Raw genomic sequence first — 23,868 nt, forward strand, 5'->3', positions numbered from 1 at the left:
TCCTTCCTGACCTCTTTGGGCACAAGGCACAAGGTGTACATTTGTACATAAAAGCGAATATCTGTATACCTAAAATAAAAACGTATTTTATAAGTCAAAGCCTGTTTTTGAGACAGGCTCTCACTACATTGCTACGGCTGTCCTGGAACTCGCTCTGTAGACCAGGCGGGCCTTGAACTCACAGAGATCTGCCTGTTTCTGCTTCTTGAGTGCTGGGGTTGAAGATGTGCACCGCCACCAGCCTATTAGGACTTTTGCTTGTTTGATTTTTGGAGATAAGGCCTCACTATGTAGTCCTGGTTGGCCTGGAACTCACTCTGTAGACAAGGGGTGGCCTTGAACTCACAGAGACCCTCCGCCTCTGCCTCCTGGGTTCTGGCATTAAAGGCGTGTGCCAGCAATGCCTGGCATCTCGTTAGGGATTTTCCCAGGCTCACACTCAGCTTGAAGGCTGTATAGGAATAATGCTTGTTTCCGGTGCTCTTTTTCATTTCAATTTTTGACACTGTTGGTGTGTGATATTATGCTGGTTTTTAGCTTCCTGTCATGCATAATTCACTTTGCCTGTGATTGTTTTTCCATGTGTTCTTTTTTTTTAAAGGTGTGTTTTGTTTTGTAATTATGTGCTGTGTATGGGTATGTACCCAGTAGTACAGGTGCCGTGGAGACCTCCAGAACTGGGGGTACAGGTGTCTGTGGGCTCTCTAAATCTAGGCGCCAGAAACTGAAGGTGAGGCCTCTGTAAAAGTGCTACACACTCTTAACCTCCGAGTCAACCATCCCTCTGCTCAACAGAGCGTATGACCTTGCCATCTCAGGCCTCCGTCCACACGATCTACAGACGATGACTCTGACTTCTTTTCCAGTCCCTACCTTAGTACTCGATGAGGCATTGGGAGGTCTTTGATGAAGAGAGCAATCGAAGAGAGGTCAGAGGTCGGGGCTGGTCTTCCATAGGCATGATGACGTCAGCAGATACTCTCGATTGCTTCCCACCTGCTAAGCACTTTGCGAGCACCACTACCCCGGGTCTTCCTTACCACAAGCTCATTTGAGTAGGAACTATCATGCCATTTCAACTTTGGAGGGGTAAACTGAGGCTTGCCTAGCCTGTGTGTCTAGAAAAAGCTGAGCTGGCACCTGCCCTGGCATTGTAGCTCCAGGCCTGTGATTTCCTTTCGGTGCTTGTTATGCCTGGGGCGATGGGGGCATCTGCGTGGTGGGCAGGGCCCGGAGGCATAGCTGGCACCCTTCATTTCTGTTGCTGTGGGCCAGACTGCTGCTTCCCCTATGCTGTAGGGACAGTGACAATCCCTGGTGAGCACCTGCTTTGATGTCAAGGCCCCGCCAACCCTTCTTACACTGTTTCTCTGTTCCCTGTAAGGACAGGGTTCATCAGAAACCAATTCCCCTGTCACACAGATTCTTAATTCCAGATGTCAGGCTTAGTGTATAATCACCTCTGCCTTATGTATGAATGTGTGTGTGTGTGTGTGTGTGTGTGTGTGTGTGTGTGTGTGTCTGTCTGTCTGTCTGTCTGTCTGTCTGTCTGTATTGTAATGTTGGGGATGGAACTGAGGGCCCACGAGTGCAGGGCAGGGGAGCTTCCTCTGCTGAACCATACCTGAGTCCATGCCCATTTGAAAGGTGGGAGTCTCCCAGGGCACCATGGCAAGATTCAGTTAGACGCAAACCTGTGCCCCACTCCGGTGGTGTCTTCATCACAGGCCTGCTCCACCTGGCCACATTCACCCTAAGAAGAAGAAACAGGTCTTCAGGGGAGAAGGACTACTGTGAGCCTCCTAGAGAGGGAATGGAGTCCTGGGTGGTGGGGGGCTGGGCGGTGGGAGCTGTACCCAGAGCAGATCAGTGGACTCTGGGCCATCCACTTAGTCCTCACCACAGGGGGATTGTGGGATATTCTCGAATGTTCTTAAGTACTCAGTGGTCTTTGGCTGCTTGCCTAGGGAGCACCAGACCTCAGGTTTCATCCTGGGCACTGTAGATAATAACCGTTATCATGAGAAAGTAATGTCCAGCTGTCACCTGATGCAGGATACGAAGTAAAAAGGGGACTTTTCCTTTTCCATCCCATCCCCTTGTCAGATGAAACATTGCAAAGACTTGGGGATTCTTCCAGAACTTTCTCTAAGCCTCCAGCATGTGTATATGTGTCTGCACGCACACATGTGCAAAGCTGTCATACTACAGCAGTAGATCCTGCTTGCCCAGTGCCTGGGTCATCTCCACCTCTGACAACCTCGTGGGGCAGTTGGTGAGACTGAACCCACTTTGCAGATGAGAAAAGCAAGGCACTATCATGCTAGTGCAGGCCACGATCTTTCTCTTTACCTTGACAGTGAGGCAGGAGTATCTCTTCAGACTATGTTGAGCTTTGGCACTGCCCAGTGTGCTCGGGGCCAGCAGGCTGTTTTTTGTTTAGACTCCTCTGATGGGCACTCAGTTATTACTGGTTTTCTGGGGACAGCCATTAGGTTTGTGTGTTTGTAAAGATGCCTCTGACTTTAGGGTAGGTAGAAGGGGACACCATGGTTGTGTCTTTGAGGATGGTGGGGCTCCTTTCTTGAGGGATGGCGCTGGGTTGAGACAGGTTGCATCAGAAGAGGGTTCTGGAGTTTCCTCTGGGTTCCGTGCTGCAGCAGCTAGCCCCAGAGCCAGTGCTCTGCAAGTATTTGGTGGGAGGCTGAGCTGTACAGGGGTGGGGCAGAGTTAGGGAGATGCTGGGTTAGGCAGGACCTGGTCTGTTGGTGCTGGGCTGTGGCAAGGCATGTGGGAGCCCTTGCTGTCGTGGAATTAATCAGGAGCCTGTGGTCAGGCTCCCGACCCACAGGAAAGGGCTACCTTCCTTTTGTGACCTCATTTTACATCCTCCACTGCTTCCCTTTGGCCCTCAGTGACCTATCTCTACCTCTTAACTTGTGAGTGTCGGAAGAGATGGGAGCTCCCTCAAATGGGTGACTCATGGTGACTGGGCAGATATCACACCCCTACTCCAGGGAAGCTTGAGATCATGGCTGTTGCCATGACCACCTTCATCTTTTAACTCTCATGCTGTGTGACTTCAGGCAAGTTCTTGAACTTCTCTGTGCCCAGGCTTCCCCACCAGTGAACTAAGGATGCTGTGACCTCTCATGTGTACACAGAAGCACTCATGCCTCTTGAGTGCGTGCACATGCAGACACACACAGACACACAGAGATGTGAACATAGATTTAAACGTGGGACTAAATAGAAAGAGACCCACATTCTAGGTGCTCATGAGAATCCAGTGTTTTCAAAGAGCTTAGAGTGGGGCCCAGCTTCTGGAGGGTTTGGACACAGACACCCAGTGGTGACTGTAACTCGACCCTTTCAATGGCTGAACAGGGTGGAGCTTTGTCTGGTTGTGCCCAGTCTTCTATTTATTTTGCAAACGTTTCCAGACAGCTGGTAACAGCCTGTCTATTATGGGTGCTGGTCAGAGGGAGCCTGGATCTAAGAACCTTGGTCCATAACGCCCTTGAGGACAGCAGTTCCCAAGTCCACGTGGTCTGGTTACCATCCTCAGAGGCCGGGACAGGCCCTCCAAGTGTTCCTCTCATCCATTCCCTGTGGTCCCGTGCTGAGGACCTGTGCACAGAGGTTCCACACTGTCGCCTGCAGCAGCCTGCCAGGTTCTTCTTAGAGATCTCCAGTCACATGAAGCTGCAGAAAGAATTCCAGGATGAGTCGATATAAAGCAGAGTTGAGTTTATTAAGAAAGTATTTTAGAGGAGGTGAAGAGATGGCTCAGCGGTTAAAAGTACTGACTACTCTTCCAGAGGACCTGGGTTCAATTCTCAGTACCCACATGGTGGCTCACAATTGCCTGAAACTCCAGTTCCAGGGGATCTAACACCCTCACACAGACATGTGCAAGTAAAACACCAATGTACACACAAAAATCATTTAAAAGACAAAGAAAAGACTGTTGGGCTCAGTCAGTAGTGTGCTCACCTCGCACACATAGGCCCTGGGTTCCATCTCCAGCACGGATGAACAGGACTCGGTGGCATAAACCTGTGGTCTTGGCTCAGCACTTGGGGGAAGTAGGCAGGAGGGTCAGGTGGTTATCTTCATCTAAAAGCAAGTTCAGGGTCAGCCTGAACTACGTGAAACCCTGTCTGGGAAAAATAAGATGAAGCAACTGGAAGGTCTTTATGCCAGCATCTGGGCTCACCATGTTTGACCTCTCATGTGTACATAGAAGGGTGCACACACATGCAGACACACACATCAATGTGTGCGACTCCTCATGTGTACACAGAAGCATGCATACCTCTGCAGTGTGTGCACACACATGCAGACACACACATCAATGTGTGCGACCCCTCGTGTACACCTCTGGAGTACATGCACATGCACACAGACACACAGATGTGAACATAGATGTAAACTTGGGGCTTAATGGAAAGAGAGGCACATATGAAAAGGGAAGGACCCCAGATGCTGTGACTTCTGAGGCCCCCAAGTCTCTTCCCAGGTTTGGAGGCTTTTGGAATTACACTGTTCAAAGGGCTTCTAAGGGACCCTGCTTCGTGTGTCTCCCTTGTATTTTGCCTGCTCCCTGTCTTGCTTCTTTTTAAGGACTCACCTGGTTGGCCTTGAACTCTCTGTGTAGACCAGACTAGCTTTTAACTCACAGGGATCTGCTTGTCTCTGCCTCCTGACTGCTGGCATTAAAGGCATGTGCCACTGTGCCTGTCCTCCTTGTTCTCTTAAAAAGAAAAGATTTATCATTCATGTGTGCATGTATGTGCACAGGTTTGCACAGATGCATGTATCTGTACTTGGAGGCCGGAAGAAGTCCTTGGATCCCTCTGTCTCAGTTTCAGGCATTTGCCAGAGGTCAGGCTTGTCAGGGTGCTAGGATCTGAGCCTGTCTTAACCACTGAGACACATTTCCCTGCCAGATGAGTTTCTGGGGTGATTCTGGGTACCCTGGGGAGGATTACAGAGTGACCATGAGACCAGGGGACAAGGGGTGGAGCAAGGGCCTCTGACTGCAAACAAGGATGGAGATTCCTAGAAAGTGGCAGGTTCGACTGGAAAAGGAGAATGTTGCACTCTAAGGTCATGTAATCCTGGGCCTTAACCATGATCCGTTGCTAGTTAGGTATTTATTTGTTGTTGTGTGTGCTCGATATGTGTGTGTGTGCACACATGTCACAGCATGTGTATAGAAGACAACTTTGGGGAGTTGGGTCCCTCTTCACTGTGGGTCAGGCTCCACAGGGACCTTTACCGGCTGAGCCATCTAGCTGGCCCAACTTTGGTCCTTATTTGAAATACCCCTGTACAAAAGGAGAGTTATCTGCATTTGCAGAGTCCATCGCTTGGCTGGAACTACTGCCTCTTGGCTGGAGAAAGACTCGGGTAGTGTGGCTGAGGGTTTCTTTACTCTCCCACAGTCCCGTGTCTCTGACTGCCCTCGCACCGAGGGCACAGAGGAGTGTGCTGCAGTCACCCCTGGGCTGCCCCCTATCTAGCTGTCTTTTTAGACACCTAATATCTGAATGGCAAGCATTAACTACAAGCCTCTTCCACAGACAGATCCCACCCCACACACAAGCTAGCATTGCAACCATGGCCCAGGCCCCCCACCCCCGGCTTCGCCTTAAATGTTCCTCTTCACTCTTCTGTGTATTGGGGAGGTGCATGCTTCCTTGGTTAGTGTAAGGTCTCAAGCCCAGGGGCTGTATCCTCAAAAGATGTGCACACGTCTTCCAGGTCTGGCTCTCCCTCTCCAGGCACATTTGCCAGGAGCCCATTCTTGACGCCCTCCAGCGACACCATGGGGACCCACCATGTACACTTGGGTTCATTCTAGAGAAAGCTCTTGCAGATAATTCTTTGTATATTGTAAATAGGTTTTGTTTTAAAATCTGTTTTTATGTTGTGTATTGATTCTCTCGGTCCTTCTGGAGTGGCTAGTCGAGGGCCTGACTGATATCCTGGAACTGTACAGCTGCATGGAGGTTGAGTGGGTGAACTGGGCTGCAGGGAAGCCCATCTGTTGGCAGACCTCTCAGGACACTGAGTTTGTCAGTGCTGATGGGCACTGTGACCTGGAGGGGATGGGTTACCATGGAAACAGGCCTTCCCTGCATGCCCACTGCTGGCCTGACCTCAGGAATATCTAGTGATTCTTTGGGGCATTGGGAAGTCTTCCTGGCCCATGTTCTCTGAGTCTGAGCCTGGGCCACACCCCAGTGTGCACCTCGGCATCTCTGAGAGTGTAGGACTGACTGCTGCACCCGGGTCCCCATGGGTAGGAATCAGAGCTTGGTACCGAGAACAACTGAGGAGATTTGTCCCCATCAGGGTTCTTTGAGGACATCCAGTCTAGTGCCGAGGCCTCCTGCAGCCCAGAAGAGTGATCGGTTCTGACACCCTTCCTGTGGCACGCCCAGAAGACATGCCAGTGACTGCTGCTGTGCAGGGGGACTCCTGCTATGGCCCCGTTTGGTCATGTCATAGCTCTGTCACATAAGGGGAAGACATGGGACAGGGGCAGTGCCCATACCAGTTTAGACTAGATAGTTGACACCAGAACCAGGAAATTGAGTTCCAGAGCCTTCCAAACCACTGTGCTACCCGCCTTCCTCTCACTCCCAAGATCTTTGCAAAGGTCAAAGGGCACTCTGGCAGGCGGGGATCCCGATTCTTTGTGTGAGAATTCTGACGGTTTTCATGTTCACATCCCCACAGAGTCTCTGCAGATGCAGATGCAGATGTTGAGACCCAGAGAAGGGGAGCTGCTCGCCTAGGGATACGTAGCAGGAGAGGAGGAGCAGGGCCTTTAAGCCAAGACCCGGACACTACGGCTGGTGTCTGTGCCAAGCCCCCAGACTGCTCCCCTGATCCACTGGGGTAGCCCTGCTACCTACCAGGTGAGTGGAGATGAGAGAGGGGAGCCCCCAGCCCCGCTTCCTGGGTTGAGCATGGATGTGGAGGCTAGCAGGCATTGGGTGCCATGAAGCCTTCTGCTTGGTCCCTCTGTGTCGAGGTCTCAGGACCTCTCAAACTTTCTCTCCCTTTCATCTTTCATTTGGTTGTTTATTAAGCACCTGCTGTGTACCTCACTCTGTGCGCACCAGGAATTAAAAGGAGAGGGGGTTACATATAGCCAAGGCTGGTACAGTAGTCTGGGGGCTCCTGAAAGGATTTGGAGACCCCCTTCTAAAGGATATGACTTGAAACATTTTTGTTGCTTGCTCTTCCTTCCCTCCCTCCCTCCCTCCTTCCCTCCCTCCCTCCCTCCCTCTCTCCCTTCTTCCTTTCTTCTGTGCGCTTATGGGAAGGCATGTATGTGAACCACGAATGTGTGAAGGTCAGACGTCAGAGGACAGCTTGCAGGACCCTTTCTCCCATCTCTCTCTCCACCATGTGGGTTCTGGGGACTGAACTGAGGTCAGCAGGGTTTATGATAGGTGCCTTTACCTGCTGAGCCATCTCCCCAACCCAGGAAGTGACTTTGAGCTGAGAGTTGAAGTAAACTGATTGGGGAGATGTCTTAGTAAGGGTTATACTGCTGTGAACAGACACCACAACCAAAGCAACTCTCATAAGGACAACATTTAATCATTTAATCGGAGCCGGCTTACATATTCACAGGTTCAGTCCATTATCATCAAGGTGGGAACATGGCAGCATCTAGATAGGCATGGTGCAGGAGAAACTGAGAGTTCTACATCTTCATCTGAAGGCTGCTGGCGGAATACTGGCTTCCAGGCACCTAGGATGAGGGTCTTATAGCCCACACCCACAGTAACACACCTACTCCAACAGGGCCACACTTTCTAATAGTGCTGATCCCTGGGCCAAGCATATACAAACCATCACAGGAGGGGAAGTTGTCAGGGAATTTGCAAAGGTCTTGTGGCTGGAAGGCCTGGCCATCTCCTCTTCAAGCCACTATACTGCTGCTTCAATTAACACTTTTAACACCTTTCCCCCAGTGTTAGACAACTTGTCAGACATGTATTCATTCAGCAAAACTTAAATGAGTCCCTCCTATGTGCTGGGGACACAGATATGACTCGTGTCCCTGCCTATGAAAGACTAAAGCTGACTTTGGGTCCTGCTGGACCCAGGGCTTTGGACTGGTATATATGTCTTCTATCTGTAGCTGTGTCCTAAGGCGCCAACATCTCATTTTACAGGTGAAACTGTGAGACGAACTCTCCCAGGGTGGCAGGGTCCCCTTCTCAGGACCTTAGTCTGCCTATCTGCTTAGTGGGTAGGGTGTCTTGTCTGTTCCCAGATCTCTCCTCTACCTGGGGGATTTCTGTCGCCCCCAGCCAGGGCCATGGGCAGCAACAAGAGCAAGCCCAAGGACGCCAGCCAGAGGCGCCGCAGCCTGGAGCCCGCGGAGAACGTGCATGGGGCAGGTGGCGCCTTCCCTGCCTCACAGACACCAAGCAAGCCTGCCTCCGCCGATGGCCACCGCGGGCCCAATGCCGCCTTTGTGCCCCCCGCGGCCGCCGAGCCCAAGCTCTTCGGAGGCTTCAACTCCTCGGACACTGTCACCTCCCCACAAAGGGCGGGGCCTCTGGCAGGTAGGCCCTCCTCCTTGCTGAGTGTCCCAGAGCTGTGGTGCACCCTTTCTGGGTTCTGGGGACTTGGTTTTCCAGAGGCTGCGAATGGAGAAGGGCTCGTAAACTGGAAAGCGGGGCTCCTGCCGCTTTGGGGATGCCAGATTCAGAGTATAACGGGTTCCGAAGGAGAGGGTTGTAGGGGACCCCGAGACCCGGAGGAGAAGGACCACCATGGACTAGCTGCCACCTCCCGCCCAGCCTTTGTTCCTGGCTCTGTTGTGTGGTGGCCCGAGTGCGCCCCTGCGCCCTCTGCTGGCGCTGCGTGGTGCGGCAACCCTGCCGCCCAGGGGCTGAGCAGGGTGACTCATGCTCCTGCATACATGGCTACACCCACACGAGCAAATCCCACGCTCTGACGGAGCCATACTCACGGCTGCACACCCGTGCGTGCAAATCCCGCACTCGGACTCAGCCACACGCACGGCTGCACACCCACTCGTTCAGATCCCACCCAGACTCAGCCATGCTATGTGCCCACATTGGGCATGTCCTCGCACTGAGTGGAGACGACAACAACAACAAAAGGCCCCCAGTGTTCCTAGAGACACACCTAGGCTAGACGCCTGCAGTGCGGAGCACACACAGACACAGGTGTGCATACAACCTCGCCCCCTCAGGTGGGCCTGTGCGCCTGCTTGCACGCAGAAAGCAGACATGGGCTAAGGTTCCCAGCCCCACATCCCACCACAGACCCTTGGACAGGCTGCCCACTCCCTGCCATGCAGCCACACACCCATTCGACCATTTGAGAGGCGTTTGTGGAGCCTTGGGCAACGGAGGGTGGGCTGCAGGAGTCCAAGGAGCAGCCGTGGGTGAGGGGAGAATCAGGAGAAGAGTCCTGAAGCTTTGCACCAAAGCCTTAAGTTGCCAGGCACACATATAGGCGGGGCTTAGGGCACCTATTGTGTGCTGGGTCTGAGTGCAGAGCAAGGGAACCTGTTCTCTGGGGCTTCTGCTTGTGTCAGTAGACATATCAGATAAGGAGCACCTAGTCTGCAGCCCGGCAGGGAGGCACAGGCTACTTAGCTCCCTCTCAGGGACAGGCTGGTGAGTGAGAAAGGCAGCCTCCCACGCCCACCCCCTGCAGGGTTCTGACACCTCCCATCCCACTCTGCAGGTGGGGTGACTACCTTTGTGGCCCTCTATGACTATGAGTCACGGACAGAGACTGACCTGTCCTTCAAGAAAGGGGAGCGGCTGCAGATTGTCAATAACACGTGAGTGGATGGACGGGGACTGCACTGGGAGCGTGGGTCCATCTATACCCAGAGCTGCCGGCAGAGGGCGGTGCAGAGCCTACAGGGCTGCTTCTGCAGTTGGTGGGTGGTGGTCCTCCCTAGACCCCGACTAGTCTCCTCCCTTGTCCTGGGTCCTGTCTTCGCACCTCAGCCTCTCCTTCTCTCTGCTTCTCTCTCGCTGGCCCTTAGGAGGAAGGTGGATGTCAGGTGTGTACCGAGGCCAGGTAGAGGGGGATGCTTCGCTGAGGCTGGGGACTGCTCTCTGCATGTGCTTCCTCCACTACCCCTGTGTGTCTCCAGCTCTCTCCCTGTCCTTTTAGCTTATCCTGCATCCCACCTGTTTGATCCGACCCTCCATTTTCTCCCCACACCTTCCCGTTAGCTCTCTTCCTCCCTCTTCTGGTGTGTGATTCCATGACTGGGTGCCAGCTACTTGCAGGACCCAGTGTATTCTGGAGGCCAGGGAGGGAGGCAGTGTGGTGGGGAATGGGTTACCCCAGACTAGGCCAGGGGTGGGTAGGAGCAGTCTGGGGTCCCTGCAAGATGACCCTGAGAGAGGGGGCTGTCTCTATCGGACTGCCCATCCAAGGAAGGACAGTAAGCTACTGCAGGTAAGGGTGGGCAGTCTCCCTGGGAGGGGGGCAGCTGATGGTCTGTGCTGGGCTGAGGACCTCTCCCTGGAGCAGGTAAGGCTTGGGGACTTTGATCTGAGCTGTTCTGGAGGGTAGAGAGGATCCGTCAGAGAGTGCTCCCAAGTCCTGGCTAAAGAGGTGGGTTTTCCATTTCCCTGGGCGTGTCTCGGTGCTCATACCTCCTGATCCTTGTGCATGCTACTCCGTTTGCCTGAAATATTTCTTCTCCTGTATCCACCTGGTGAACTCCTATTCACCCCTCAAGATCCAGGGTGGGGCTGCCCTCCCTGCAAGCAGGTGCCATGTGCTGTTCTGGCCACTCTCATTCATACCCCTCCATCTTGTTATCACTGGTCTTGGGGGCAGCAGTGACGGGGGAGGGGCTGCTCTAGTTTGTGAACGAGGAAACTGAGGCTCAGAGTCATGAAGGCCCTTGTCAGAGGTCACGTGACTGCCAAGTAGTAAGCCCAGAATGGAGCCTGCTCTCCTTTCTCTGGACTGGCACCTGGGGAGGGGCCTCCTCAGTACCTCCTTCAGTGGCCAGCGCTCCTTCCATCCTCATGGGAAGCCCCTGAGTCCCCATGTCCCCAGCTGTTGATAGAATTGGTGGCCAGGAGGAGAAGCGGTGTGACCCTGGTGCTGAGAGGATAGTTGGCTCGCCTGGAGTCACACGGCCGACAGAGACAGAGCTGAGGGAAGGAATACCCACAGACCTTGAAGGGTGTGCCGGGTGCTTGACCTACCCACCCTGTGGGGACACTCTGCACAAGTGACAGGAGGCAGGAAAGGCTTGGGGACATGGACTCTGTGTCTTACTCTGGGGTCACAGCAGCCTCCACTCCTTTGGGGTACAGTTTCTTTCTCCCTCTTTGTTGCCTTTTAGAATGGTGGGGACCTGTGCAGCCAGGCAGTTAGAGTCAGTCACAAAGGAGTCTTATCCACTGGAGGCCCCGGGGTGGTGGATTGGGCCACAGGGCTGCTGCTGGGACTTCCTGACCAACCCCTGCTCTACCCAGGCTCAGAAAAGTTCAGGTGTCAAACAGTTCTGCCTGGCGGTAAATGTCATTACTCTCAGGTCATCTTGGCCTGGCACCTCTTCCTAGCTGAGATGCTGGGGCCCCTATCATGGGAGAGTGCCAGACCCCTGGCCAGCCAGTCCCTGGCTACCCGAGGCATAGGTCCACTGAAGCCTAGGTGGTCATCCCTACCCCAGCCTGAAGCTATGTCCACACTCTACTTGCTAGAGACTAAATATTGCCTCCTTTATAAATGTGAGCACATGCCCAGAGAGGGCATGCTATTTGTTCAAGGTCACACAGTGTTTCTCCAGGAACTACTGAGCTCTGGGGGGCCGGGGCAGTACAGGCAGGCACACTAGGAGCTGTGGTTTTAGTGCTTCCTTCCTGTTTAGCTCTTGTGATAGCAACAGTTTTATGCGTATTAGCACCTACTCCATGTTGGTCTGTACACTGACCTTTGACCTTCTGGGAGCCAGCGAGGGAGCTCAGGCTTCAGATGGGGGCGGGAGCAGTGGGATACTTCTCTGTTCATTTTCTTGGAGAGGTATCCCCCAAACAGGCCAGTGAACCCCTAGGGACCCGTGGGCTGATGTCAGGCTGTTTTGCTAGCTCTGGCTATAGTTTGGCCACCTCATTCTGTGGTCTCTGATGTCAAACCTGGGTCCCATCCTGGTACAAGCCTGTCTTCTGTCCCAGTCCTCCTGTCTCCCTGTCTCTTGTCCCCTGGCTTCTGGAGATTTGGAGAACTTGCATTTGGCTGTGGACATTAGGGACCCCTGATTTCAGCCTCTCTCTGCCATTGACTATGCGTGTGGCTTTGGGCAAATCATCTCCTCCTCTGTGCCTCAGTTTCCTCTACTCTATAAAGAAAACACTGGTCTCTCTTAGTAGAGTGACTGGGTTTTCCACCTCTCTCAAATATAGTTTCCTCAGCTAGGGTGGGGGCCTTGCCTTCTTTTTTTTTTTTTTTTTTTTTTTTTGGTTCTTTTTTCCGGAGCTGGGGACCGAACCCAGGGCCTTGCGCTTCCTAGGTAAGCGCTCTACCACTGAGCTAAATCCCCAGCCCCGGGGGGGGGGGGGGGGCTTGCCTCCTTCCTTGTTGGATGGTGTCTGAGGTCAAGCCGGACGGAAATGTGTGCTAAGCAAGGGTGGACCTTTGGGTGCTGGGTGAGCTTGCACCTTGCCTGTGTCTGTGTCCCTCATGACTCCACTCACACCCTCTTCACTGCGCATGTCCATTTAGAAGGGACCCCTCTGGCCCAGCATTGGCCAAGACAGAGTCTGATGCTCTCCCCGCCCGCCTCCAGCCTTTCCTTCAAGCTCCTCCAGCTCAGCTTGCTCCTGGCCTCAACTTCTCCATCTGTGAAGCTGGGCAAACACGTGCTCAGACCTCCAGTGCCGTCAAGTTGGGACTGTGTGACTCAAGGCCAGGACCTTTCTGTCTCTGGACCAGGGTGGGATGCTGTGTAATCTTCTCAGGATCAAGGCAGGGCCAAGGCCACCAGCTGAATAATTTGACCCTCATCTTGTCTACTCCCCAAGCCTTGCATGAAGAGCTGCAGAGTCATTGAGCCTCATGGTACCCACAGGGAGGCACCTGGCCTGGCTGTGTGACCTTGCACAGAGCCCTTTGCTTCTCCACCCTGTCTTTCCGTCTGTACAGGGGGTGTGGGAAGGGCTGGACCCTAGCTCCCAGGCCTTGCCCTCTGATCTTCCCTCAAACATCCAACCTTCTCCCCGTCCCCTTTGGTTGCTTTGGATGTGAGGTCTCTGGCTGCCCCCTACACCCCATTCCCAGTGTCCCCAGCACTGCCTGGCTCTCTCGCTCTCTCTCCCTTGCCCCCCCCCCCCCCATCACGGCCTCTCACCACCCCCATCTCTGCCTCTTCTCTCCTGTCGGGCTCTCGCTTGCTCCTCCCTCCTCTGTCTCTGGACCCCTGCTCCAGCCAGACCTGGTTCACATTCAGATGGCTGCAAAGGTACTTCTGCCCTTCCCCCTCCTGCCCAGGCCCAGAGCCCGAGCCCTGCTGGGATCCCTCCTCCTTCTTGCCCTCCTCCCACCTCCCTCCCCCCTCTTCCTGGGGCAGTTAGTGTAGAGGGTCCTGAGCACTGGGCTCAGCCACCTCTGTTCCCGTGACTTGCTGTGTGACTTTGGGCATGGCCCAGTTCTCTCTGGCTTCACTTTCCCCACAGACAGGGGTAGGCTGCAGGAGGAGGCCTGTAGTTCTGTTAAGGACTTTTAGGAGTGAGCTGTGATTTGGGACAGGGGCAAGCATTGCTTGTTTGAAGGGATGGGACTGAATTATTGCTGGGCCAGACGGGCTAGCCCTTGTCTCCATTGGGCGTTAGGGCTCTCAGGGCTTGGGGAGACTTTGAAGGTCTAATCTGGCATCTGTCTCATGTAAACCTTGCTTCTCCCTTCTCCTCCCCGCAACAGGGAGCTTCCTCTCTCCTAAGGCAGCCCTTGGCACCTGCAGGCCGCTGTGCACTTCTGGACAGTTCAGTCTTGGGTGGGATGGGGCTCAGTTCTGCTGAGGTTTTAGGCGCCATCCCTCTGGGTCAGTGTGTCTGGGAAGTAGAGGTTCCAGGCCAGTTCCTGCTGGCTTGCTGTGTACACAGGCTGCCCCTGCTTCCCTTGCTACAGAACCTGGCCATGCACCTGGGGAAGTCAGGGTCACCGACCCTGCTCCCCCGGTGACATCATTTTTTGCTCCCTCCCTTCTGCTCAGAGAGGGAGACTGGTGGCTGGCACACTCGCTGAGCACCGGACAGACCGGTTACATCCCCAGTAACTATGTGGCGCCCTCCGACTCCATCCAGGCTGAGGAGTGAGTATGTTGTTCGGCTATGGTCTGCTGCCACTGCCACCCCTAGTACAGGGTCCTTTGTGGGCCTGAGTGGGCAGCAGGTTGGCTACCCTGAAACCCCAGTACCCAGGGCCAGCATTGTGGGCAGCGAACCCTGGTCAACAGACACACTTGTCCCTCCCACTCCAGGTGGTACTTTGGCAAGATCACTAGACGGGAATCAGAGCGGCTACTTCTCAACGCCGAGAACCCCAGAGGGACCTTCCTCGTGAGGGAGAGTGAGACCACAAAAGGTATGCTTGAGCACCCCTGTGGCTGGCAGAACTCAGCTTCGAGGGTATTATTTGAGCTGGGTATTGGAGAGTGAATCTGAGTTTGGTGCACGGGATGGGGAGGGGAGAGCCTTTCAGTGGAGGAGATAGCAGGAATTAAAGTTACCGTGGTACTTGAGGAAGACTGAGTGATCCAGAGGTGGCTTCCCTCTGGCCTCGGTTTTCACACAGGGAGTGGGTACAGGTTGCCAGGGATGTGACACAGTTGTAGATGTGTTCTCAGGATGGGAACAGAAGCAGTGTGCCCCTCTGTTTCCCTTTTCCTTTTCCCAGGGGCCTTTTCTGGCCTTGCCCTTCCCCCACAGACTGTCTCCGCTCTGATTCTGTCCTTTCTCCCAGCCCATCACCATGGCAACCAAGCCAGGCTGCTTCCTGTGGGCCTGGGGCTCAGCAGGAGATGGAAAAGTGCTCGTGCTGTGCCCCCTGTGTGCTGTGCACAGTACACGATGATGGGTGTGTGTGTGTGTGTGTGTGTGTGTGTGTGTGTGCGCGCGCGCGCGAGCATGCTCCTGCACTGCTGGGCTTGGACGGTGCTGCTGGAGTGAAATGTGGTGTGGCCTGGCTCCTGGGGCTTGGGGATATGTGGCCACAGGGCATAGGTATGGCCACCAGCCTGTGCCTTCTGTGTGCACATGAAGTGGGCAGACTGTAGGAAACATGACTTCCCAGTATTGTTTGAGACAGGTTGAGTGTTACCAGAAGATCATCATATTTACCTGCAGAGGTTCACTGGGGCTCCAGGGACCTCCTCAGCGGGTGGTGGGCAGTCCTTCCGCTCAGCACTCCCTACTACCCAGCAGGTCGCTCGACCCTGTGCCCCACCTCTATCTGAGTTGATCCAAGCTTTATTTAACAAAGGTTTCTGTTCAGAACATTACCAGCTGCAGTTCTTCTAGGCTCCAGAGAGGCCAGGCAGGGGCACAGCCTGCAGGCCACACTCAGAATGTACCTCCTGCCCAGGGCTAATTACTCCCATGTCCACATAACCAACCCAGTGGCTACTCCTGTCTGCTCAGCTGGTGTTCAGTAAGCAGATGAGGACAGAGTGGGCATACAGAGAGCGCAGTAGCCAGCATTTATGGAGTGCTTGCGGAGTATCCTATGAATCTTCACAATAGTGTCATTGTGCAGGGGAGGAAACAGAGAGGACAAGCTACGGCTAGTTAGGGTCACACAGTTGTGAGCACATTTGGGACTCAGACGTCTTACCAGGGCTGCGAGTTTGGGGGAGGGGGTCTCTGCCATTGGGGGTTTTGTGATTTGCCTGGCTGTGCCCGGAGCCCGCTCCTCTAGGCACATTAGGGGCTGAAAGAGAGTGGAACCAACTCACTTCCTCAAGCAAGAAGCACACTAGCAGGGTGCCTCGGGGTCTCCTCCCTGTCTACCCACAGGTGCCTACTGCCTCTCTGTATCCGACTTTGACAATGCCAAGGGCCTAAATGTGAAACACTACAAGATCCGGAAACTGGACAGTGGCGGATTCTACATCACCTCCCGCACGCAATTCAACAGCCTGCAGCAGCTTGTGGCTTACTACTCCAGTGAGTGTTCCCGGCCGCGTGGGGACTCACCCAGGGGAGCAGGGTGCCACAGGGTGTGCCTCCTCACCCCTGGAATGCCTCTACCCTCCCTGCCTCTCCTCCATCTTCTCCTTTCTCCCCTCTCTCTCCGCCCAGCCTCTCCTTCCTCCGCAGCTGGCTGGTGAGGAGGGGGTCTGCCTGGAGCAAGCTAGAGGGGAGGGGCCAGAGGCTGGTGCTGATTGTTTCTGCAGCCCTAAGACTGGTCTGAACCGGTTCCTGGGAGAGAAGGAGGGGGAGGCTTCTTTGACAGAGAGCAGCAGAGCCGGCGTGCGGGTGCGGGCGCGGGTGCGGGCGCGGGCGCGGGCGCGGGCCGTGTGCAAAGATGGGCTTGGTGTGCACCCTTCTGTGCGGGGGCTGCCTCCTCGGTCTGGGCCTCCAGCCTCTCTAGGACTAGCTGCCCTCTGTCCGTCTGCTTCTACTCTGGGGACCATTTGATTCCCAGACCAAATCCTCCAGGAACCTTGTGATACAGTTCCAAGGCTCCAAGCCCCGGGGGCCTTTACCTGCCGGTTCCTCCAACGTCACCTGCTGCTTCCCACCTCCCGGCCTCTCTTCCAACCCCTCAGTTGATCTTGCCTTGTGCCCTGGCATAGGTGATGTGCTGTATGGGGTGCCACCTAGTTACCCCCCCAAATCAAGGCCAGGAACCTGCCTTCCAGGGCTCCCAAAGGATTACTAAAGCCTGCTTGACTCCCCACTCCCAAACTATCCTCCGTGGCATCTGTGTGCTGAGATCTTGCTAGGTGACTGGGGTGTGGGTGTGGCCTCCCTAGAGCAGGCTCTCACACCTGTTCCTCACTGGCTCTATACTCCCAAATATGGTGGGTAACTGAACGAATGAGAGATTTGAGCAGGTGACTTTTGTGCCACAGGCCCTTGGGGAATAGAGGTCTACAGGAGGGTGTCTGCCTGTCCCCAGAGCTAACGTGCACACGATGCCTAGGGCCATACACACAGGACAGGGAGGCCAGCTTGCTGTGGGATCCTGCCTGAGCCCCATTTCCTACTTCCGTCTCCAGAACATGCTGATGGCCTGTGTCACCGTCTCACTACCGTGTGTCCCACATCCAAGCCTCAGACCCAGGGCCTGGCCAAGGATGCGTGGGAGATCCCCCGGGAGTCCCTGCGGCTGGAGGTCAAGCTGGGCCAGGGTTGCTTCGGAGAGGTGTGGATGGGTAAGGAACACAGCCCTGTCCTCATCCCAGCTAGACAGCTCAAAGACCTGAGTCCCTGCCTTTAATTGTCTCTGCTGAACAACTGGGCTCTGGTTTTGTTTTGTTTTATTGCCTTACATTAACTATGCAAATTATTACGTTTTCCCTGTGACATTTTCAAACTCACCTGTAATATACTTTGCTCCTCACCCTCACCCCCATACACACTATGACTCAACTAGGGTCAGCACTGAGGGTGGGCACCTGACTCCTTGTAGCCCATGCCGCTGGAGACTAGGGCATCTGGGTACCAAGAGCTGCTGGGGACTGGGCACCATGGTCCTCAAGGGCCTGAGTGAGTGTGGCCAGGTCTCACACCAAGCCTCAGCCTCCTGATGTGAACACGGGGTTGATGTTAAGCTTCAGGAGGCATCTGCATGTTAGTTCAGCACAGAGAGAGACAGTGCTGTGCGGAGGGAGTAGTGGGAAGTAGGTGTCCGGTCTCCCGTCTAATTGTGCAGCCGTTGGGAGGCCCTTGGGACAGTCACTGAGCTGTCCTAGCCAAACCCGGCTCCCCTGCTGTCAGCTGCTTTCTGCCCACCCAGGAGGAGTAAGGGGACTGTTGGGACTTAGTGGCCGTTTCCACTTCACTGTCTTCTTTTCAGAGGGCATTAGAGGGGTTGGGCCAGGTAGGCAAGGGACGTCCTGGGTTGTGAGGAGAAAGGGCAGATGGAGAGGCCAGCTTTAAAACAGACCAAAAGGAAGGTTTGTACAGAGCCTGGGTGAGCCACAGTCTTGGTCCTTCTCAACCTTAACTGTGATTCTTGGTATGTGGTGGGGATCTGAGGACTTGCCACTTTTTCCTGGAGTTCTGCACAGACCAGCAACCTCCAGGAATGCTGGCCCTACCCTCAGACCCCGCCCCTGTGGCAAGGAGGTCTCCCAGGCTGGCCTGTCTGTTCCCTGTCTAATGCAGCCCAGGTGCTGAGCTGACCTCTTGTCCACTGTGACCTCAGACACAGCCCTCCCTCTCCACTGAGCCATGTTCTGGTTGCTGGTGCCTGGAGCACTGACCGCCCACCCATCAGGCTGCCTTCTTCCTGGCAGCATTCCTAATCAATCAACATCCTAGTAACAGTTACTGTTCATGAGCAGACTCCAGCCCCGGGAGGGGTCGCCATTCCTAAGTGGGAATAGAGTCTCAGTGTAGTGTCTGGCCTTGCCCGGGCCCATGCCATGAGTTCAGAGGCAGGGATTGAGACAGACACCCATATGGGCTAGCCTGGGTGGTCCCAGTGTGACATAATGGTGGCCTGTGCTGATGTTGCTATGCCCCTCCCCCACAGGGACCTGGAACGGCACCACGAGGGTTGCCATCAAAACCCTGAAGCCAGGCACCATGTCTCCAGAGGCCTTCCTGCAGGAGGCCCAAGTCATGAAGAAACTGAGGCATGAGAAGCTGGTGCAGCTGTATGCCGTGGTGTCAGAAGAACCCATTTACATTGTGACAGAGTACATGAACAAGGGTAAGGTCTGAGCCCAGGCTGACCTCTGCTCAGATGCCCACACGGCAGACTGAGGGTAACTTATTCCTTACCCCAAACCAACCGGATGAGTGGACAGCTGTGTCAGGGACTGCCTCTCTCCTTTCGTAAAGAATAACAAATCAACTATTTTTTCCCCTAAAAGACGTTTCTTTTGTCCCTTACCACTGACAAGATCCCTGTTGTTGCTGGTGTGATGGCACACACCTATAATCTCAGTGCCCATGGCTCTGAGGCAGGAGGATCTTGAGTTTGAGGCCAGGCCGGGTACATAGCAAGACTGTCTCTGTCTTGGCAAACAGCGGTGTGGGGCTGGGGGTGTAGCTCGGTTGGGAGAGTGCTTGCCTGGCATGCACAAGGCCCTGGGTTTGACCTTAGGTGTGATCTCCAGTACCACAAGGCTAGGCATAAGACACAGACCTGTAATCCCAGCCCAGGGGACGTAGAGACAGGAGGATCCAGAGTTCGAGGTCGGCCTCCGTTGCACCTTGAGTTGGTTTACGTGAGACCCTGTCTCAGAACAAAACCATGTATAGCGTCCACATTACCCCAGAGTTCTCTGCTGGACTTAGTGATGTGACTCAGCCCCAGCCCCAGGTAGCCACTGGCTCTCCGGTGCGGCCCTGATAAAGCAGTTTCTCTCGGGCTTTACACATAATCTCTTGCATCTTACAACCCCTGTTGTGTTGTCTGCCTGACCGCCTCCCTACCCGCCTTACCACAAGTCCTTGCTCTAACTCCCTGCAGTGTTGGCCTTTGAGCAGGGGGCCAGGTTCTGGGAGCCACAGTTTCCTGCACAGGGAGACTTAGACAAGGCTAGAGCTGGGTCTCTCTCTCCAGGGAGTCTGCTGGACTTTCTCAAGGGGGAAACGGGCAAATACTTGCGGCTACCCCAGCTGGTGGACATGTCTGCTCAGGTGAGTCTCCTCCTCCACCTTCCTCCACCCTTAGCTCTCGAGACCAGAGCGCCCCCTTCAGGAGATCTGCCTTCATTACACCAGAGTCTCACCTTGCAGGTGCCTGGGGTGGTACCTGGGAGTCAGAGGGGCACAAACACGTAATGAAGAATAAAAATAAAACATTAAAAGTTTAAAATGTACTACTTCCATTTGCTAGATGAGGAAACCGAGGCTCAGAGAGGGGACTTAGGACAACAGGCAGGATCTAGCACGCCCCTGTGTCTGTGGGGCCTCCTTTTTTATATACTCACCTGCCCCCCTGGCTGCGTCTTATTGTGACCTCCCATTGTCCTTTGCTCTCCCCTCCCCCACTGAGCTCCGGTCTACTTTTCAAGCCAGCGCTGTTTATTTTAAGCTGAATGAAGTTCCTTGCTTGAACAGACACAGGCTAGGCAGGGTGTTTGAGTGACCAGCCCGAGGCACCTGCTCACAGCACAGGGATGGGTGTGGTTAGCCCCTGAGCCAGGCTCTCTCCGTCTTTACAGATTGCTTCAGGCATGGCCTATGTGGAGCGGATGAACTATGTGCACCGGGACCTCCGAGCCGCCAATATCCTGGTTGGCGAGAACCTGGTGTGCAAAGTGGCCGACTTTGGGCTGGCCCGGCTCATAGAGGACAACGAATACACAGCTCGGCAAGGTGGGAGTTCCTGGCGGTTATCTGATGGTATCGGTCTGTCAGGTGGGAGTGAGAGCAATGCCCCTGCAGCAGACTGGTATCGATAGCCGTGCTTTCTTGCTTGTAGGTGCCAAATTCCCCATCAAGTGGACCGCCCCTGAAGCGGCTCTGTATGGCAGGTTCACCATCAAGTCGGACGTGTGGTCCTTTGGAATCCTGCTGACTGAGCTCACCACTAAGGGCAGAGTGCCCTATCCTGGTGAGGAGCCTGTACCTGTGCCCCTGACCTTGGCCCTAGGGCAAGCCTCACCACCACCACCCCAATGCTCCCCCACATCACCCACCCCTGGGCTTCCTCTTTCTAGGCTGGATGTGTCTGTCAAAGAGGCTGATCTCTGATCACAGGCTGCCTCTGGTCAGGACTCTTAGCCTCCAAGACAGTGTTCTGTACAGCATAGGGTAAAAGTGGTCTAGGCTGTGCCAGTCTCTGGAGCCATCTCCTCATAGCCCTCTCTCTGTTTGTTCATAGGGATGGTGAACCGAGAGGTGCTGGACCAGGTAGAGCGGGGCTACCGGATGCCTTGTCCCCCCGAGTGCCCTGAGTCCCTGCATGACCTCATGTGCCAGTGCTGGCGGAAGGAGCCTGAGGAGCGGCCCACCTTCGAGTACCTGCAGGCCTTCCTGGAGGACTACTTTACGTCCACGGAGCCGCAGTACCAGCCCGGGGAGAACCTATAGGAACTGTGTGCACAGAACTGTCACCTCTAGGCTTTTGGGTGTCGCCTCCCTTCATCCTCTCTCTGGGGCTGAGTTCCTCTGCAATGCCCCTTTTGGAGCATGGAAGGGCTTCAGGGACGGGGCAGCCTGGAAGGACAGGTTGAGGCTGGTACAGCGACTGTCCCACGCCTGCCATGGCCACAGGCTCTCTGTGCATTCTCTCTGGAGTCGGCCTGCTTCATACTGGGTGACGAGCCGAGCTGGGGGCGGTTTTCCAACCTCAACCCACTCTACCCACCTGGCTCCTCCCCACTTTCTAAACCCTGGGTCTGTTTCAAGCTGGCCAAAGAGCCTTTCCAAAGAGGAATAAGGCCCAGCCCTTGGCCTATATGTACTAACTGCCCCTGGTCATCCTTGTTGGAGGCTTCTGGGTGGAACATTGGGTCTAGAACCCTCTCCCATGGCTCTCAGGCTAGACAGCCCAAGACCCAACACCAGTTGGGATAAGTGTCAGAGTGAGCACTCCCTCAGCCCTGTCCTCACCAAGGACCCTTGAGATCACCAACACATTACCCTCATTTCTCTGTTGGAAAAACTGAATCCAGGAGGGGCTGGGACCTGTCCAAGACCACGGGCAGTTTCGGGTTGAGGTGGGCTTGGCACCTGGTGCTCCCTCTGTCTTCCTCAGGAACTAACGAGAGCTGTCCTCCAAGGGAGTGGGCAGGCTGAGGCCCGAGAGTGGCTTCAAGTTGTCAGGGTTCTGCTCTCACTGATGCTCATGGGTCTATCATGGGGGAAGAGGCAAGCAGGAGGCTGAGCCCGGCGTGAGGGGTAGGAAATGACGGTGTGGAAGAGGTGCGTCACAATGCAGCTGGGCTTTGACCTTAAGAGCTGGCCGTGAAGTGGAGTGAGCGCTCAGGCTGCAGAGGCAGTCAGGTAGAAGAGGAAGAACTAAGAAGTGGGGAGCCCCGCTCCTCAATTTGTCCTGATCATTTCAACACCCTGCGCATGCTCTTCTGCCTATGCTGGGATTCCCTAACTCACAGGGAGGGAGGGGAGCTCCCCGGCTGGGGAAAGGAGGGAGACGATCCTTACTGCTATGCACCAACACTGACCCTGCCCTCTCTAAGCTAAACTCTCTGCCCCTGTGACTCTGGCTTCTGCCATTGCTCAGCCCCTTTATAGATAGATCCACAGCTGGGTGACCAAGGGGAGCACGGCCCTGGAACAGCAGACAGCTGACTGCTTGGTCCCTGGCTCTTCTGCCTAGCCTTAGGATATGTGGTAGCTTCTCTCTGCCTCAGTGTCCCTATCTGTAAGGTGGGCAGTTGGTGATTTGTGGCATTTCAACCAAGGACCCCTGTGTGTGTGTGTCTGTGTGTGTCTGTGTGTGTGTGTACACATGTGCCTGTGTCTTCCCTTGTGTCCATATTTAACGTGTAAAAACATCCCTACTCTGTCCCCAGACATGGCCATTTCACAATTACCCTATCACAGCAATAATGTCCCCAGCGCCGGGGATCCGAGCCAGCCAGGCCCTGCTTGCAGGGAAGGATGCCAAGCAGGGCCTGCCCTGACATTTCCACTTCACTCCCATGGTCTCCTGCCCAAGTCTCCCCATGCACCTGGCGAGTCTAAGCTTGCCACCCAATTCTCCCTACCCAACTCCAACTGCCCAAGGACCTTTGTGTAAGGTGGCCTCAGCGGTCCGGTTTTCTCCTTTTCTTTCTTTTTAACAGTGTTTTGTAGATTTCGGATGACTATGCAGAGGCCTTGGGGACCCCCAGCTCTCGGCAGGGCCTGGGGATCCCACATTCCATGGCCCAGGTGTGGGGGAGGGTTACCCAGACTGGTTGTACATACTCTGCATACTGTCTGATTAAACACGAACAGACCTCAGTTTGGCCAGCACTTTATTGAACATGGATTGTGTGTGGGAATAAGAGGAGTCCTGGCTGTGAGGGAAGATGGAGTCCTTGATCCCTGCAGCTAGTGACTTCCAGGCCTGGGACGGATCAGATAGGACAGATGCAGCGTGTCTGCACTTACTTGAGGATCTGGGGGAGGCACCCAGTTCAGGGTAAGGATGTTTGTGAGATTCAGGCAGCTGGCAGGAAGGAGCAGAACTGCCCAGCATGCATGGAATGTGTTTCTGGGTGATCTCAAAGGCAGTGGTTGGAATGTGTGTGTGTGTGCTCTGTATGTGGTATGTGTGTGTGTGGGTGGTGTGCTATGTGCGTGGGGTGCTGTGTATGTGGTGTGTGTGTGTGTGTGGTGTGCTGTGTATGTGGGGTGTGTGTGTGGAGTGCAATGTGCTGTGTGTGTGGTGTCCTGTGCTATGTGTGGTGTGGTGTGAGTGTGTGTAGTGTGATATACAGTGGGTGTAGGGGTGTGGTGTGTGTGTGCTGTGCTCTGTGGTGTATGTGTGTGATGTGTCAGTGTGTGGGGGCATGTGGTGTGTTGAGTGTGGTGTGTGTGTAATGTGGGGTATGTGTGTAATGTGGGGTGTGTGTAGAGGGTGTGTGTGCTGTGTGTTTGTATCTGTGTCATGTGTGGGTGACTGTGTAGGAGTTAACCCATGCAGACCTGTCCTGGGAGAAACCAAGCCACCTTCCTGGCCTTGCCGGCC

At 54.7% G+C, this 23,868-nt stretch overlaps 1 protein-coding gene across 45 annotated transcripts in view; it reads left to right on the forward strand.

Moving 5' to 3' along the window:
- Positions 1–23,138, forward strand: part of Src (SRC proto-oncogene, non-receptor tyrosine kinase) — a 47,965-nt gene extending 24,827 nt beyond the window's left edge. For 16 of the 45 annotated variants that reach the window (NM_001431490.1, XM_087654729.1, XM_087654723.1 and 13 more), the window contains 12 exon segments: positions 6,751–6,932; positions 8,343–8,600; positions 9,757–9,856; positions 14,258–14,356; positions 14,525–14,628; positions 16,059–16,208; positions 17,267–17,422; positions 18,748–18,927; positions 19,786–19,862; positions 20,390–20,543; positions 20,650–20,781; positions 21,052–23,138. In NM_001431490.1, coding sequence (NP_001418419.1) covers positions 8,351–8,600; positions 9,757–9,856; positions 14,258–14,356; positions 14,525–14,628; positions 16,059–16,208; positions 17,267–17,422; positions 18,748–18,927; positions 19,786–19,862; positions 20,390–20,543; positions 20,650–20,781; positions 21,052–21,260 — 1,611 coding nt within the window. In that variant the 5' untranslated portion in view covers positions 6,751–6,932; positions 8,343–8,350 and the 3' untranslated portion in view covers positions 21,261–23,138. 45 annotated transcript variants of the gene reach the window in all.
- The last annotated feature ends 730 nt before the right edge of the window (positions 23,139–23,868 follow it).

This window comes from Rattus norvegicus, chromosome 3 (genome assembly GCF_021556685.1).
Source record: "Rattus norvegicus strain SHRSP/BbbUtx chromosome 3, alternate assembly SHRSP_T2T, whole genome shotgun sequence".
In the NCBI taxonomy this organism is placed as follows: domain Eukaryota; kingdom Metazoa; phylum Chordata; class Mammalia; order Rodentia; family Muridae; genus Rattus; species Rattus norvegicus.